This window comes from Phyllobates terribilis, unplaced genomic scaffold (assembly GCF_046119375.1).
Source record: "Phyllobates terribilis strain yellow unplaced genomic scaffold, ASM4611937v1 Scaffold_10__3_contigs__length_209671492, whole genome shotgun sequence".
In the NCBI taxonomy this organism is placed as follows: Eukaryota; Metazoa; Chordata; class Amphibia; order Anura; family Dendrobatidae; genus Phyllobates; species Phyllobates terribilis.
In genome coordinates this window covers 187,259,264-187,272,984 of record NW_027362770.1, presented here as the reverse complement: position 1 = coordinate 187,272,984, position 13,721 = coordinate 187,259,264, and the positions used below count along the sequence as shown (strand labels likewise).

The following is a 13,721-nucleotide window of genomic DNA, read 5'->3' as shown; positions in this document are numbered from 1 at the left end:
GTGGCAGCTTGACCGCCGCTCATGGATACATCTACTGGCGTCATGCTACGCGAATCCCCCTGTCCAGAGTCTGTACTGTTGAAACTTTCTTCCATTTCTGGGCTCCCAAGCTGGGAAGAATCACTCCAACCTGCTGGAAAAACCATAGATTAGAAGGAGCAGCCGGTTCTCATCTTCATCTCGACTTTAATATGGCTTCCCGATTCATCCAACTGATTGAGAGCTGGCTTGACAAGATGTCTACCAGCGATATACAAGGCTGAGCAAAGCCTCAGGAAAGTAGGCTTAGTATTCGCGCAGTACTCACTTCTTGAGGCGGAGCGGCCAACCGGAGCAACAGATCCTCGCTTATGGCACAGATGGGAGTTGGCGTCCTAAAAACATGACCATGGAAGTTAAACAAGTTCTAGACACATCATTTACAGTCGGTGGCTCATGTACAAGACCAGACAGTATTTCTATAGGTCCAACCCAAAGCCATGGAGACTGAGGGACGAGGAGAGGAGCTGTAGTCCTTCATCCTATGGAGATAACCTCTTGGTTAGTCTTACCCGTGGTATATACTGGGTGATCGTGTAGTCTCTCCCAGGGCAGGGAGCATGTCCAAAGCTTCCATTGGGTGGACATTGGGTTCCTCTATAGGTCTCAAGCCCTGAAAAATATATAAAATTATTAAGTTTAATGTTTAAGGATGAGGTGATGTACTTAAGTTTATGCCCACTTGCCTTTAAAACTTGTCTGGCAGCGATAGCCATTGGTCATGACCCTGGCTCCTCGGCTGGCTCCCCTTAACATCCCACCTCGGGTGCCCATACATTGCTGGGGGATACGAGGCAGCAGGTTGGGGGTGGAGGTGTAGACGGGCATGCTCCCATTGCTCACGGGTGGGATTCCAGGATAGTGAACACCTAAGAAGATAAACACCCCCTGAGACAGGAATGGGGCTGGGGCTCATCATTTCTCATTCCTTCCAATGCAGCAGCTCAGTTTGTTCAGACAGGCTTCCAAGTAAAAGCAGAAGCCCACCAGTTATCAACCGCACTACCAGTAGGTTATCCATCACAAAAGGGGGAAGACCATCCCATCTCTTACCCACTAGCGGCTCTGGTATAAGGGAGGGCAGGTCGCCATTGTTTTGGTCTAGTAAGCCATGAGGAAGAGTCTGAGTACTCGCAGTGCTGTAGGTCTGCTGATACTCTAGGGTATATGGTGGTTCTTCCTTAATATCGATCTCTTTACGAGCTGGCAAGGGAGGGCTCACTTTAAAAACCTGGATGAAGGAGTGACGTGTTAGAAGCAATCACTTCACTAGTGTCAGAATTACATTTTTAAAAAGGGTCTTTTTTTGCAACCCATTACTATGACTAGAGGGTGAAGCATTTACAGCTCTGCAACTGACTGGTCTGATACTACCCAGTGGTGACAAAGCACAGATTCCTCCTGACATATCAGGGTCCCACACCACGATGGCTAAAAACTCACGGCCTGCATTCCTTGGAAAGGAGAGGTGTGGGTGGACGGTGGGGTGCTCCTGGTGGATAATGGGGTTCCTTCCCGTTTAAGCTGCAGGAGTGGCACATTGGTCGGTGTTTTTGGAGACTGGAGGGACTCTGTTTGCAAAAGTACAGGAGTCTGGAAGGACAAATATAAACCATCAATATGAAAACACCACATGGAAGATCCTAAGGCTTCACCAGAACCGTCAGATACCACCCATGATCGCAGACGAAAGCTACAAGGCATCAATCCAAAAATTCAGGAAATGCCTCAATTTTGGTAGAAAGCTGGTAGATCTCCATAGAGCAATCACAAGAAACTTATGAAAACCAAACTTTCTGGTACCATGGACAGCTCCTCAGGTATTCATTGAGGAGATCCCTCCACCAGAACCTAGATGACAAGGCCCAATACATGGACCTCACTGAAAAAAAAAACAAAAAACCCACAAACTCACTGGACTTCTCTCTGGAAGAGCTTCAGGGAGCTGAGCACTTGAGACATATATTGGCTCTGCTGTCAGCACCTCCACCTTATGGACTGGTGAGATGGGAACCTGCTATGGATAGACAGAAGCTCGTGAACCCACACTGCCGAGCCTTACTTAATGATCAATAGAAAGTTTCTACCTACTTTTATGGGAGAGCAGACAGGTGTCGGAGGGTCCTCTGGTTCAGATAGAACAGGAACAGAACAGACTGGGTCAACTGATGGTTCTATAGAGAGTGGTGGGGTGGAAACCTGGAAAGATGGAAATTTCATTAGTAATACCTTGATGGGTCAACCACCCAAAGTCAAACATGCAGCCTTATAACAGAGCAGACCAGGGGTCTTTATACCGAGGCACCATACGATCAAGAAAGGGTTACCTTTTCAGTTGGCACAATCAGGTCCTTCAGACTTTCTATGGCCTCAGATGGCACCGCTGGAACTAGAAGAAAGTTACATGGTAAAAAGGTTAGGTCATACTCCGTAACTACAAAGGACTCCATGCAATCCAAAAAGTCACGTTGGAATGCGCAGCTATTCTCTGTTAGCAGCCAGACTAGGTCATGAGTAAACAAGAAGTTCTTCTCACACACCTCCCGATGGGAGTTTTTGGAGCCACCCACCTTCTATCACAAGTCTCGGTGACGCCGTTCTTGGGGAAGGAAATTCAAAATCCAACATGGAATCCTGGAAAAAAAGAAATAAAATGGCTTTGACTATTGAATTTGTACAGCATGTTCACTGAAGCCTCCATTTCCTCCGCAGTGTAGTCCCGTAGCTCTCCAGGCTCATCTTACCTGCATGAAGTTGTAGGTGCCTTTGATCTCATCGATGAGATCCTCCAGTTTTTGCTTCCGCAGCTCTGGATCCTTTGGGAGGGTTGGAGAGAAGCAAAATTCAGCCGCTGGTTGGGAGGCCACACGATGGGGCTGGAGGAGCAGAAACACCAGCAAGTCATTATATTGTCCTTCAGCACCTGAATGCTACACTACAGTATCCTTATTTGTAATGTGGGCAAATCTGCCATGCTGAATACTCCATTTTGCCCCCATTTATGGCCACCCACAGGAGGGGGGAATTAGACCACATAGGTCCTTCCTACATATAGCATTTCACACCACAGACCTGGGTGCCATTCTCCGCTGGCAAAAGGTTGGCGATTGAGATGGGTGCAGGGACTTCCCTCTTCTTCACTGCAGTCTGCACACTAGGAACAGGAGGAATCTTCAGATCCTGGTGATAAAACGAACATTGCATCATGTAATCATTAAGAGTACCGAAATTGGGAGAGAATGAATGTGTCCCTCGTGCGCCACCTCTCGTCAATTCCTGGCTCTGAAGTAAACCGGTCTCCACATAGTCAAGGTCTCCACTGAACGAGCAGAAAACCACGCTTACCTTGAGCAGAGTCACGACTTTTACTTCTGGCTGAGGTTTCGGCATTCGCTCACGTCTCTAAAACAAGAGACAACATTAACGAAGGAAGAACCAGAAGCTTATGGGTCCAAGATGAAGATAGTTTTGTCCACCTTCTTGGAGGATAGTGGCAGTATAAATAACAGGAGATTGAGGAGGTACCAGGTCCTAGTATCCTCACTGGCACCTAGACCTGGAAGCTCGATTTACCAAGGAACCATAACAGGTCTAGATACCCAAAGAAACCTTAAAGAATCATTTAACCTTGAAGGATTAGTCACAGCTTTCTCCTTTAAGGGTTAACCAATGTATTACCAAACCATGCCCCATCCATGTTCCTACACTAGAATACCCAGTAGATGCCAGGGCTTTGACATCACAAAAATAACTTCCAGGAGAGATCCATTCCTCTTGGTCTTTCCCATTCATTTTTGGGAGTGAAGTCATCATTGGGATTTGCTACAACCACACGTCTAAGAAACCCCAGCAATTAGATTGTCTATCTAGATGTCCTTCAGACCCAGAAGCAGGCAGGGACCACATTACCTCCTTTGGGGACTCCAGTTCACATTTCTTTGGTTGGGGGACTGCAGGCTGAGGGACACTCTTCACCTCCCAGGGTTTTGTCAGTGGCATCAGCGATAATGGAGATGGCCACCTCTTTGGTGGTTCTTGTAGCTTCACAGCAGGGGCCCCTGTCCAGGGTTTCATCACCAGCACTGGTTTTGGCATCTCGGCAACTTGGGGCGATTTCTCGATTTTTGGCTCACAATGCCTGATGGTAGGCTAGAAATCAGGAGAGCAGTTATGGCAGCAGTAAGACAACCAGAGACTAGACTACCTTGAGACCAAGAGGTCTCACATGGCCACACCAAAACAGCACCTCCATGAATCATTGTTTTTCAGGAGGTTTTAGAAGGTTACTGGGACCAGGTATGCCCAATACAACACAAGCTGGCTATAAACTTACGCTAGGCCAAAAAATGGTGTCCTTAGTGGCCAAATTACCCCAACTCACCGCCATTTGCACATGGGGAGGAGGAGGGGACGACGTCGTCATGTGTTCCACAAAGGACTCTAAGCAGAAAATACACAAGTTAGTTGAAATATTAACCACCGCCATGATCAATGACTCCACCTGAGTGGTACTGTCAGAGGTAGCACAGTTCTCACCTGCCGCCATTTTGGGCCTTACTCCTTTATCACCTGGTTCAGATGGTGACACTGGGCTGGTTTCAGTCTTCGGAGGTTTTTCCGGTAAAATTTCCAGTTTCTCAGGTGGAGGATCCGGCACACTTTCGAAATATCCACAGTCCAGCATCCGGGCCACCAGGTCCTTCAGGGACTTATCTAAGGTATATAAACATACAAGAGACTTAAGGCTAGAAGACAAGGCAATGACCGGCCATGTTGAGTAAACGCAGTTATATACAACTCCCAGGAAGTCCATATGGAGCACAGGATGATCTGCCGCCCTGACGTTATAGGAATTCACCTCCATGAAGTGAAGACCAAGAATTCCAGGACTACTCACAGTTCGTCCCGGCCACCGTCTTCTCATTGCCTTCCAGAAGGTTCCACAGATAAACGGACAACTGATCCATCTCGTCTTCAAGACTGAAACAAGACCAACACATGTACACAGCAGAACAACGAGCGCAGCTCTGAAATCTAATACAGAATCTAATCTAATGCAATCATGAAGCAGAATAGCGAGTGCAGCTCTGAAGGCCATTATTTTATTTATTTTTTTTCTTTTTAACCATCTCACCTCATGTGCAGAAACCTCTTGTGACAGACTAGTTTGGCGAACTTTGAGAGACCGTCCAGCTCCTTGGAGGAGATGTACATGGCTCCGTTCACACCATCTTTGAAGTCTTGCTGGACGTGATCCTGGCAGAACGCCTGTAACAAGTACTGGACCTCCAGCACCGAGCGCAGACGCTTCTTCTCTGCCTCCATCTTCTGGACCTGTTCCCGTCTGAGGGATTTCTTCTGAGCCTTTAGTAACTGGGAGGATACGAGTAATTAGTCGGGCCCGCTGTACTACTCCGGATCCACTGATCACAATTGGGATAAGAGTGGTCACAGGACAGTATTATGAAGAGTTTGTGGGTCTCCAGCAGCACAGAGTATTTCAGGAAACAAGCACGCTGACCTCGGACTTGTCAGACTTACATCTTGGCTCAGGGATGAGAAGACTTTTTGTAGTTCTTTGGCAAAATCCAGATTATGAACGACCTCCTCGTACTTCTCGACGGCCTCCTGCAAGAAAAAGCAACGTTTCCATCAAGATGGTGAACAGAAAGCTGCGGTGACACTACAACTCCCAGCATGCACCTCTATTACCCACTCATTAAAATACGCACCTCCAGATTTACAGGAATCCTATGAGCCTAGAATCTATCCCTATGATAACACTTCCTGCTCAGGAGCTGAAGTGTTGTCAGGGGGACATTTGCTTGATATATAGAAGAACTTTAGTGCCTTCTTTGTCTAGAAAGGCATGAACACCACGACAGCTAAACGCTAGTAAGAAGCAGATGTAGTCTGTTACCATGGAGACACCTAGGTCTGCACAGGAGCTGTGTACACAAAACGGTCAGATTTAAAAATAAGAGTTAAAACACGCACCAGTTGATCGGGATTCAGGATCTCCCCATTTCTTAGACGTTCTCTGTAATCTTCTAGTTTTACCTGAAAATTAAAAGGGGGTAAGATTATTATATAAAAATCTAATATATAAATTATACAATTTCACTTGTTGAGAGATCTATATATTCTAGGTTTTTTTTCCTCCACGATTTTCCCAAAACACCGACCATAGACAAAAGAATCCCAGAACTTCCACAGACGCACTAGGCCTCAATTACCAAAACATGCCCATAGCAACCAATCACAGAACAGCTTTCATTTTACAGAGCAGCGTAAAAAAATTAAAGCTGAGCTCTGATTGGTTTATTTAGGCCAAAACCCAAGATTGTGGATACAAGGCGGCTATTTTTTGGATTAAACAAGTAAACACAAGCTCCCATGTCCACAATAACCCCATCTTGTGTCACAACCGGAGAAACGTCGGCCTCTACCTTCTTTTTCTCAATGTTGCGGATCTTGTGTTTCAGGCTGATGAAGCCGTTCTCCATGTACGTCTCGTAAACCTGGAGCGGGGTCGCCGTAGATAGCAGCGAGGACTGCAGCGAATGGGGCTTGCCATCACCCGTGAGGTGGGACAGCTGCCCGTTCCCAGCGGGACTGGATGGCGAGAGCTGGACCATGGCGCCAGAGTAGCCTGGGGGGGGGGGGGGGGAATAAAAAAATAAAAATAATAAAATAAAAATAATAATAAAAATAATAATAAAATAAAAATAATAAACTTCTGTCGGTCTTTGTTTCCCGTTATATAACAGCCCAGTGTAACTGATGCAATTGAAGTTAAATCCGATCACGTCAGTTTAACCACAGAAACGACATTAAAATGGCGGCCGTCAGTTCTGACTGTGATCGGTGCCACAAGCGATGTGATTACAGGATCCAGATCAGCTGCCATGACAGCCAGCGGCTTAGTGAACACCATGTTTGTACAAGTACAAAGCGCAGCTTTAAGCTACGCAAAAGCGATGGCAGGACCAAGACGACAATTTTATTTTTCCTTCAATTTAACATTTACCTTATAGGCCAAATAATTTCACTTAAGCATTTAAAGAGGTATTCCCATCTCAGAAATCCTATCCCAATATGGAGTAGGTGTAATATTAGCCAATTAGAAATGTAGTATAGTTCTTCTGATTCGCTAGCTCTTACCCCATGTGCAGGGCATTACCGTACCTTTGGTCATAACCATGGATACCCATGAGTTAGCTGTTAGTGGTCAAAACCATGGATATCCAAGCTACTGTAATGCCTTGCGCATGGGGTAAGAGACATGGTGAAACAGAAAAACTATACTACATGTCTAATTGGAGATACTGGCTAATATTACACCTACTACATATTGGGATAGGATCTTGGAGATGGGAATATTGTTTAGGTTTTGGAGGGTAAGGAAAAAAAAAAAAAAAAAAAAAAAAAAAAAAAGTTACCTTCCCCATTGTGAAATTTTATATATATATATATATATATATATATATATATATATATATATATATATATATATATATATATATATATATATATATATATATATATATATATATATATATATATATATATATATATATATATATATATATATATAAATAAATTGTAGCAAAACCTCAGCAGTGATGTTCTAGGCTCTGACAAATAACCCAGTAGAACAGATCTGCGCTGCACCTGGGGGGCCACATTATCTCCCAACATGATCATTGGAGACCGAGATAAAGGTTTGGGCTAATGCAAAGGCAACTGATTGCTACTGCTCACAGTTATCAGCCACTTTACACATCACATATTACTGAACAGACCATAGATTTGATCAATGGAGGCGCCCGCACCTTCCAGAAATAAACACAAACTGCACACGAAGGGTTAATTAACCCAATCAATAACAGGAGACCACCAAAATATCAAAACGACTTACAGACCCCAAATTCCCAGCAATTACTGACCGTCCTCCGCCACAAGCCTCTGAGACACCGTTACACCCCACTTCTCACAGCAAAGATAACAACGAACAGCTGCCAAACGCCCACCTGACCCCAGCTAAATACACCTGTGCTGGGCAGGGGCCACACCTGAGCCTTAGCCACGCCCACCGGACAATTGAGGATTTAGCCACGCCCACCAGACACCTGAGACGAGTCCTCTCATTAGCTGCAGGTACTGAAGCCCAGAAATGGCCTAAAAGGTGCAAAACAGAATTGCAATTTTTTTTTTTTTTTACATTTTTTTAACGTGTAACTTTATTAAAGCCACTTTATGTGGCAGCAATGGAGCTTACAGACGAGTGACTGTTTTGTCACATAATTTCAGTCTAATTTTACTAATTATAAGCAGGTGACTATGGTTGAGACTGTGGCGGGACCCGTCTCATAACAGTCACATCACCTCCGTATGTGTCACTGGCAAGAGAAGTGAAAGTTTTTATTATGTGTTATCCGTACAAAATGACTCAAACCACGATCCGTACACAGCGCTGTCCCACTCCTCCTTCCGTACACAGCGCCTCCCACCGTACTATACTTTATTTCTTCCATCCGTACAACGCGCATCGTTCCGTACAAAATGTCCCACGCGTCCTTCCGTACTATACTTTATTGCGCTACCCTCGACTAACATTCTCTTTACATACAGCATCTATTGACTGTCATTTTACGACAGCTGTAAATTAAGGCAAAGAGATGATGCGCTCCTGCTTTACGGCCGTTTGATTTTTCAATCTGTTATTGTCTATTCGGGGTCGTCATGGATCCGAATCGGATAATCCAGGCCCTGCGGGGAACCATCGACCCCAAGATGCGGCTGGCGGCGGAGACGGAGCTCAACCAGGTGAGAGAGGGGGCAATGCATCCCCCCCCCCGGGGCAATAATCACCTGCCCCAAAATGATGCAATTAACGATGTGCAAGGCAGGAAGACTCCTCTATTCATTAGTTATAGGGGGGTTTGATGCTCTGGATCATGGTGAACATTTCACTATTGAGCAATGAAATGGTAGAATGTGACGATTATAGGAGAGATCTGCCCCAGAGCTGTCAGCACAGCGCTGCATCGGGGGTACCCGGACCCATCCTGACCCCAAACTTCTCTTCTAGTCCTACAAGATCATCAGCTTCGCCCCGACCTTACTGCAGATCATTGTGTCTGACGAGGTGGAGTTCCCTGTCCGCCAGGCGGGTGAGTACAGCGAGCTGCAGAACAGTGAGCGCAGCTCTGGAGAAATGTAATGTATGTACAGCGAGCGCAGCAGAATAGGGAGTGCAGCTCTGGAGTATAATACAGGATGTAACTCAGGATTAGTAATATAATGTATGTACACAGTGAGTGCAGCTCTGGAGTATAATACAGGAGGTAACTCAGGATCAGTAATGTAATGTATGTACACAGTGACTGCACCAGCAGAATAGTGAGTGCAGCTCTGGAGTATAATACAGGATGTAACTCAGGATCAGTAATGTAATGTATGTACACAGTGACTGCACCAGCAGAATAGTGAGTGCAGCTCTGGAGGATAATACAGGAGGTAACTCAGGATCAGTAATGTAATGTATGTACACAGTGACTGCACCAGCAGAATAGTGAGTGCAGCTCTGGAGTACAATACAGGATGTAACTCAGGATCAGTAATATAATGTATGTACACAGTGACTGCCCCAGCAGAATAGTGAGTGCAGCTCTGGAGTATAATACAGGATGTAACTCAGGATCAGTAATGTAATGTATGTACACAGCGACTGCACCAGCAGAATAGTGAGTACTGCTCTGGAGTATAATACAGGACTTGTCGTCTGTGGCGTTGTATGTTCCGTCGTATCCTCCTCCGCTGGTTCAGCTCTGCTATGTGTGTGGTCTCCCTCCTGACGTGGCTCTGTCCTCTCCTGTGGCAGCGGCCATCTACCTGAAGAACATGGTGACTCAATACTGGCCGGACCGGGAGCCCATGGTCGGTGAAATCGTTTTTCCATTCAACATCCATGAGAACGATCGTCAGCAGATCCGGGAGAACATAGTGGAGGGGATCATCCGCTCCCCCGACCTAGTGAGGTGAGGTGCGGAGCGCAGGGCGCCGTGGTCCGGACGTGGCGGCTCTATCTCCCTCCTCGCTAACGCTGTGGTGTCTCCCCAGGGCTCAGCTCACGCTCTGCTTACGCGTCATCATTAAGCACGACTTCCCGGGGCGCTGGACCGGAGTGGTGGACAAGATCGGCTTCTACCTGCAGGCAGCGAGTACGGGGGGCTGGATGGGCAGCCTGCTGTGCCTCTACCAGCTGGTGAAGACCTACGAGTGAGGAGCTGGGGAGAGTGGGGCGGGGGAGGACGGGGCCGGGGAGGACAGAGCTGGGGAGAGCAGAACGGGGGAGGACGGAGCTGGGGAGAGCAGAACGGGGGAGGACGGAGCCGGGGAGAGCGGAGCGGGGGAGGATGGAGCCGGGGGCTGCAGGGCCGTGGAGGACGGAGCTGGGGAGAGCAGAACGGGGGAGGACTGGGCGGGGGAGGACGGAGCTGGGGAGAGCAGAACGGGGGAGGACCGAGCCGGGGAGAGCAGGACTGGTGAGGACTGGGAGCGCGGGGCAGTGCCGGAGAGTAGGGATCAGTGGGTATGAAACAGGGGAAAGTAGGAATCGGTGGGTAAGATAATGGAGGAGAGTAGAGATCTGTGGGTAATATAATGGGGGAGGAGGAGAGTAGAGATCAGTGGGTAATATAATAGGGGATGGGTGGCCGTACGCGGGGATGGATGGCCGGTATACAGGGATCGGTGGCAGTGTTCTTTGACCACTCTCGTGCCCAGTAGCAGCGGTTGTCGGCTCCTGACCTCGGCCCTTCCTGCAGGTATAAGAAGGCGGACGAGCGCGCCCCCCTGGTGGCCGCCATGCAGATCTTCTTGCCGCGCCTCCAGCAGCAGATTGTGCAGCTGCTCCCGGACCCCGCGCATTACTCCGTCCTGATGCAGAAGCAGATCCTGAAGATCTTCTACGCCCTGATCCAGGTAGGAGATCTCCGCAGGGCAGACCCCCAGCGGCCCCCCCCCGTCCTCGATGACCCCCCCCCCCCCCGATCTCTCACCCTCCCGTATCTGTCTGCAGTACACGCTGCCGCTCCAGCTGGTGAACAATCAGACCATGACGCACTGGATGGGAATATTCAGCAGCATCGCAGACCGGGACGTCCCTCCTGTAAGTGCCCTCCTACTGCTCCTCCTGTCTCGGCCCGTAGCCCACCACCAGCTGTAGCATGAATCCGGTGGTCCGACTGAATAATGCCTCAGTTCTCAATTTCCAGGAGGAATAACCAAGGAATGGACCTTTTTGTCTCTTTTTCTATCAGGAAACCTTGCAGGTGGATGAGGACGACCGTCCGGAGCTGGTGTGGTGGAAGTGTAAGAAGTGGGCGCACCACATCATCACGCGCCTCTTTGAGCGGTAACGGTGGTGATTATATTACTACTAGATGGTGGCCCGATTCTAACGCATCGGGTATTCTAGAATATGTATGCGGCCGACCGGGCGCAATCAGCAGAGCGGTGTTTAAATTTGGCGCAAATCTCGCAGATTGGACACGTCTGGCGTCCGCGTCCAATCAGCAGAGCGTTGTTTAAATTTGGCGCCAAGCTCGCTGATTGGTCGTGGCTAGCGTCCGCGACCAATTTGCACAGCAGTGTTTAAATGTGGCGTCAAAATTGGTGATTGGTCGCGGCCGCTATTTAAATGTGGCGCCCAAATCAGTGATTGGTCGCGGGCAGCGGCCGCGACCAATCAGCAGAGCGGTGTTTAACTTTAGCGCCAAGATCACTGATTGGTCGCGTGCAGAGAGCGCGACCAATCAGCGAATCGTATTGGTGAGGACCGGGGAGCGGAATCGTATTAGTGAGGACCGGGGAGCGGCGCTGCCTGTGCGGATACTTCCGCTGCGAGAAGCCGGGAGATGAGCGACTGCTCGCAGCAGAAGTATCCCGACCCGCAGCGCCGCTCCCCGGTCCTCCCTTGACACCCTAGCCGCTGATGTCCCCACAGTATCCGCATGGTGTTACAAAGGTCCGGACATTTGTGTTAAAAATCGCTGATTGGTCGCTGGTGCTGCCCGCGACCAATCACCAATTTGGGCGCCAAATTTAAATCTCGGCCGCGACCAATCACCGATCTTGGCTCCACATTTAAACACCGCTGTGCTGATTGGTCGCGGCCGATATTTAAATGTGGCGCCCAAATCGGTGATTGGTCGCGGGCAGAGTCCGCGACCAATCAGCACAGCGGTGTTTAACTTTTGCGCTAAGATCAGTGATTGGTCGTGGTCTTCGGACCCATCATCGAATCGTCTTGGTGAGGACCGGGGAGCGGCGCTGCCTGTGCGGCTACTTCCGCTGCGAGAACCCGGGACATGAGCGACTGCTCGCAGCAGAAGTATCCCGACCCACAGCGCCGCTGCCCGGTCCTCTCTTCTGCATGGAGGTCAGCGAAGCCGCCGGTCCTTCCGCTGCTACCGGCCGGGAGATGAGCGCCTCGCGCCGGTCATCTCCCGGCTGCATCTCCGTCCCGCAGATGGGTCCGGAGGTCGGGGTCCTTCTGCTGGTACCGGCCGGGAGATGAGCGTCTCGTGCCGGTCATCTCCCGGCTGCATCGCTGCTGAGCTCCGTCCCGCAGATGAGCCGCTAACGGCCGCCATCTTTTTTCAGAAATCCCGCGGCGCTGATTGGCCGCTGCCAGACCAATGAGCGACGTGGGATTTCCTGGACAGACAGACAGACAGACAGACAGACAGACGGGATAAGACGATTATATATATATAGATAGATGCCCCCTAGGAAGCTGAGGTTCGGGCTGCTGTATGCAGGGTCGTTACCCCACAGAACAGCCTGATTATTTCCTGCCCCTGGACAACCCCTTTAATTCGTCAGATTTGATATGGCGGGAGGTGGCGCCCCCTGTAGAGTTCCTCCACTGACCGAAGTTTCCTTTCTTTAGGTACGGAAGTCCTGGGAGCGTCACCAAGGAATATATTGAGTTCTCCGAATTCTTCCTGAAGACGTACGCGGTCGGGGTCCTGCAGGTAACGTGGAGATTCTCAGGGTTTGTAATGTACGTGTCATGGAGGACGAGGAGGACGATGACGGTGATGTTACTCCCCCAGGTTCTGCTGAAAGTGTTGGAACTCCACAGACAGAAGCTGTACGTAGCCCCCCGAGTGCTACAGCAAACCTTGAACTACATGAATCTGGGGGTCTCCCACGCCGCCACGTGGAAGATGCTAAAGCCAAACATGCAGGTGAGACGAGACCTACAGGTAACACGAGTCACCAGTATAGAATCCCAGTATAACCAGTGGCATGTGGTAATGGCATGTGATCCTGTAGTATACCCCAGAGCTGCACTCACTATTCTGCTGGTGCAGTCACTGTATACATACATTACATTACAGATCCTGAGTTACATCCTGTATTATACTCCAGAGCAGCACTCACTATTCTGCTGGTGCAGTTACTGTGTACATACATTACATTACTGATCCTGAGTTACATCCTGTATTATACTCCAGAGCAGCACTCACTATTCTGCTGGTGCAGTTACTGTGTACATACATTACATTACTGATCCTGAGTTACATCCTGTATTATACTCCAGAGCTGCACTCACTATTCTGCTGGTGCAGTCACTGTGTTCATACGTTACATTACTGATCCTGAGT

At 48.8% G+C, this 13,721-nt stretch overlaps 2 protein-coding genes across 2 annotated transcripts in view; one reads left to right on the top strand and one right to left on the bottom strand.

The window, feature by feature from the left end:
* CAPRIN2 (caprin family member 2) overlaps positions 1-8,686 on the bottom strand; it is a 69,646-nt gene extending 60,960 nt beyond the window's left edge. Inside the window, exons 1-22 of the mRNA XM_073649242.1 lie at positions 8,484-8,686; positions 6,489-6,691; positions 6,037-6,099; positions 5,581-5,667; positions 5,174-5,412; positions 4,937-5,019; positions 4,576-4,752; positions 4,421-4,479; positions 3,949-4,188; positions 3,385-3,441; positions 3,112-3,219; positions 2,784-2,915; positions 2,610-2,673; positions 2,367-2,428; positions 2,131-2,238; positions 1,955-2,056; positions 1,483-1,632; positions 1,093-1,270; positions 726-908; positions 552-652; positions 308-374; positions 6-130 (exon numbers count right to left, since the gene is read on the bottom strand). Of these exons, the coding sequence (XP_073505343.1) occupies positions 6-130; positions 308-374; positions 552-652; positions 726-908; positions 1,093-1,270; positions 1,483-1,632; positions 1,955-2,056; positions 2,131-2,238; positions 2,367-2,428; positions 2,610-2,673; positions 2,784-2,915; positions 3,112-3,219; positions 3,385-3,441; positions 3,949-4,188; positions 4,421-4,479; positions 4,576-4,752; positions 4,937-5,019; positions 5,174-5,412; positions 5,581-5,667; positions 6,037-6,099; positions 6,489-6,677 (2,574 nt within the window). The 5' untranslated portion in view covers positions 6,678-6,691; positions 8,484-8,686. The remainder of the gene's footprint in view (positions 1-5; positions 131-307; positions 375-551; positions 653-725; positions 909-1,092; positions 1,271-1,482; positions 1,633-1,954; positions 2,057-2,130; positions 2,239-2,366; positions 2,429-2,609; positions 2,674-2,783; positions 2,916-3,111; positions 3,220-3,384; positions 3,442-3,948; positions 4,189-4,420; positions 4,480-4,575; positions 4,753-4,936; positions 5,020-5,173; positions 5,413-5,580; positions 5,668-6,036; positions 6,100-6,488; positions 6,692-8,483) is intronic.
* IPO8 (importin 8) overlaps positions 8,533-13,721 on the top strand; it is a 28,850-nt gene continuing 23,661 nt past the window's right edge. Inside the window, exons 1-9 of the mRNA XM_073650358.1 lie at positions 8,533-8,868; positions 9,134-9,215; positions 9,926-10,082; positions 10,165-10,323; positions 10,872-11,028; positions 11,126-11,215; positions 11,367-11,461; positions 13,001-13,085; positions 13,167-13,301. Coding sequence (XP_073506459.1) covers positions 8,785-8,868; positions 9,134-9,215; positions 9,926-10,082; positions 10,165-10,323; positions 10,872-11,028; positions 11,126-11,215; positions 11,367-11,461; positions 13,001-13,085; positions 13,167-13,301 — 1,044 coding nt within the window. The 5' untranslated portion in view covers positions 8,533-8,784. The remainder of the gene's footprint in view (positions 8,869-9,133; positions 9,216-9,925; positions 10,083-10,164; positions 10,324-10,871; positions 11,029-11,125; positions 11,216-11,366; positions 11,462-13,000; positions 13,086-13,166; positions 13,302-13,721) is intronic.